The sequence below is a fragment of the Bos javanicus genome, chromosome 2 (genome assembly GCF_032452875.1).
Source record: "Bos javanicus breed banteng chromosome 2, ARS-OSU_banteng_1.0, whole genome shotgun sequence".
NCBI lineage: Eukaryota > Metazoa > Chordata > Mammalia > Artiodactyla > Bovidae > Bos > Bos javanicus.
The window spans coordinates 116,010,724-116,013,573 of record NC_083869.1 but is presented as its reverse complement, the minus strand read 5'-3'; the positions used below and the strand labels follow the sequence as shown (position 1 = coordinate 116,013,573).

The 2,850-nt window shown below is 41.9% G+C and overlaps 1 protein-coding gene across 1 annotated transcript; it reads left to right on the top strand.

Annotated features, from left to right (window-relative positions):
- Window positions 1-360, top strand: LOC133235836 (small cysteine and glycine repeat-containing protein 7-like). Its single transcript, XM_061397666.1, has one exon. The coding sequence runs from the start codon at window positions 1-3 to the stop codon at window positions 328-330; it is 330 nt and encodes a 109-aa protein (XP_061253650.1). The 3' UTR covers window positions 331-360.
- Window positions 361-2,850: the final 2,490 nt, after the last annotated feature.

The window sequence follows — 2,850 nt, the reverse complement described above, 5'->3', positions numbered from 1 at the left end:
ATGGGCTGCTGTGGTTGTGGAAGTTGTGGTGGCTGTGGCGGTGGCTGTGGTGGTGGCTGTGGCGGTGGCTGCGGCGGTGGCTGCGGTGGTGGCTGCGGTGGTGGCTGTGGCAGCTGCAACAGCTGCAGATGCTACCGGGTGGGCTGCTGCACCAGCTGCTGCCCCTGCTGCTATGGCTGCTGTGGGGGCTGCTGCAGCGTCCCCGTGGTCTGCTGCCACCGCCGCACCTGCAGCTGCAACTCGTGTGGCTGCGGTGGTGGGAAGGGCTGTTGCCAGCAGAAGAGCTGTTGTCAGCAGAAGTGCAGCTGCCAGAAGCAATGCTGCCACTAGGTGAGCTGGTCTGAAGGTGCTGCTGGGCATCTGCTTGCTCCCACAGCACAGGCAGTGGGAGCACTGCCTCCATCCATCTGTCTACTCTGCACTGTCTCTACTCTGCCACTTGAGCTTCTTAGGAATTTTCTCTTTGGTTGTGTATATCATACTTTGAGGCTTCAGTGATTCTTCATTTCTTGAGAGTGATGGCAGGACATCTTATACAATGACATCCAGTGGGAAAAGATGGAGCTGCTGTTCATCAGTAGCAGTAGCACTTAGCAGATGCTGACGGTATGGTGGTTGTAGAGACCAACTTCTCTCAATTCAGTCTTGTCTGCTTCTCCCAGATCTGTTACCCTGCTGTGTAGGATTTAGACTCTGTGTTGGGACTGTTTTAGTATCTTCTCTTTTTGCTTTGAGCAGTTCAAGTCTTCATACCTTTAAAGTGTTTAAACCCACGGGAATAATTAAATTCAAAGCTGTGAGCACCTCTAAGCATCTGATAGCAGCCCATAGCCCTGATCTCAGACTAGTAGGATTGAGATCCTCAATATTTTGACCTGTAGCAGGTGTTCATTGTTTCTGTCCACCAAGTTTTGCCTTTGCCATCTCTAAGCACAACGGATTCCTGATTTTGCAATGCTTGCTTTATATTTCTAGTTATTACATTGCCATCTTCTAAATGTCAAATAAAATAAACTAAATCATCCTCAAAATATTGACTCATGAGATCTTCTTACTTGGTGGTAACCTCTGAGGGAAGATGGAGAGGTAATGTTGAATAATGAGGAAAGAGACTTCCCTTGCTCGCTTGAATTGATTGTGAGCACAAACTACTTTGACGGAAGACCTACATTAATAAACATTAAAATTTTAAATGATTTGTCTGTTTCTCATCTATTTTGTGACCTGATTATTTTTTCAAGGATATCTTAAATGAACTGATAATAAGAGCCAAAAACACACAAAGCTGGACAAAGTTTATCTTGGCTGTCAGAATTTCTGCCATTGTGATCCATGCATATTTCCTTCTCGGGCAAAACAATTTCATGAAAGTATGGATTTCACAGGCAATTTAAATTTGATTTGTTAAGAGTGTCTTTTTGACAAGTAGATTTCCTCAATTAAATTTAAAATCCTTGTTTAGTCACAAAAGATTAATTTCCACAGATTTTTTAGCCAACTCTGTATCTAATTACAATCTAAATATCCTCTATAACAAAACACAATACTGCTTCTCAGTTTAGAACTATATTTTCACATTTACTGTGAGCAAATCAGATTTTGGAATTATGAAGCTTTTAGGTGAACTCTGCCATCTCTTTTGAAAAAATGAATTTTCCACAGAAGATCACACTCATCCAACAACCATTACAGCCATCATCACCATCCCGACCACAGTCACCAGCTTCACCACCATCAATTTGCATTAAAAAAAGAATGAATTGAAAGAGTAGCACTGAAACATATACATTATCATATGCAAAACAGACAACCAGTGGGAATTTACTATATATCTCAGGAAGATCAAACACAGTGCTCTGTGACAACCTAGAGGGGTGGGATGAGGAGGGAGGTGGGAGGGAAGATGTTCAAAAGGGAAAAGACCTATGTATACCTATGGCTGATTCATGTTGGTGTATGGCAGAAACTAACACAATATTGTAAAGCAATTATCCTCTAAATAAAAATTTTTTTAATTAAAATTAAAAGGAAGCGTGAATAGACAAACTTAAGAAACTCACCTTTCAATGGTCTTTTAAACAGTGTTTTCAAGGTTCCCATAAGCTACTTTTGAAAACGAGTAACAGATTGGAATGCACACGGAAAAACAGTCACTCCTCTACAATATCTGTAAGAATGCTGATAATACTATTTCTTGAGACAGCACTTAAGCAGTCTGAACTTTCATTTTTTTAAGTACATGTCTTTTAATTCAGAAATTTCATGTCTTGGACAAAAGCATACTCTTTACAAGCCTATTCACACTACCAAATCAAACTTGAGTCTGCTACCCACACATAAAGCAAATCTATTGACCCCAGGTGGTGGTGAGGGAAAGTACAGCGTTTACTATAAGGCACCTCACAAGGAGAATGGGTGGCTCATGCCCAGAAACCCCAAACTCACCAAAGGATTTCAGCAAAGCCTTTTAAAAAGCCAAGTAAGGGAGAAGGTCACAGGGTCTATGATCAGCTCATGCATAGTGCTCTGACTGGTTGATGGTGAGGGAACAGGGTGGTGTCACAGGGGTTAATATATCAACCCTTAGGCACCAGAAGGTCTGCAGGACATGTGCTCGTGATCATCAAGTCGCTAATTTCTTCCATTTGGTGGAAGTTTCTAAAAAAAAACTTAGAAAATATGCATCAGATATTACTATCTAAGTATTCAGAGAAAAGTGATAGCAGAGGATATAGGGGAGGTGTCTGCCCTAGGAGGGTCCCACTTGGTTGAACTCATGGCATTGAACTTAAAGACTTTGTTGTTCAGTCACTCAGTTGTGTGCAATTCTTTGGGACCCTGTGGACTGCA

What these genes read in the sequence shown, in the direction of transcription:
- LOC133235836 (XM_061397666.1), top strand. Translation starts at nt 1, where the DNA reads ATGGGCTGCTGTGGTTGTGGAAGTTGTGGTGGCTGTGGCGGTGGCTGT.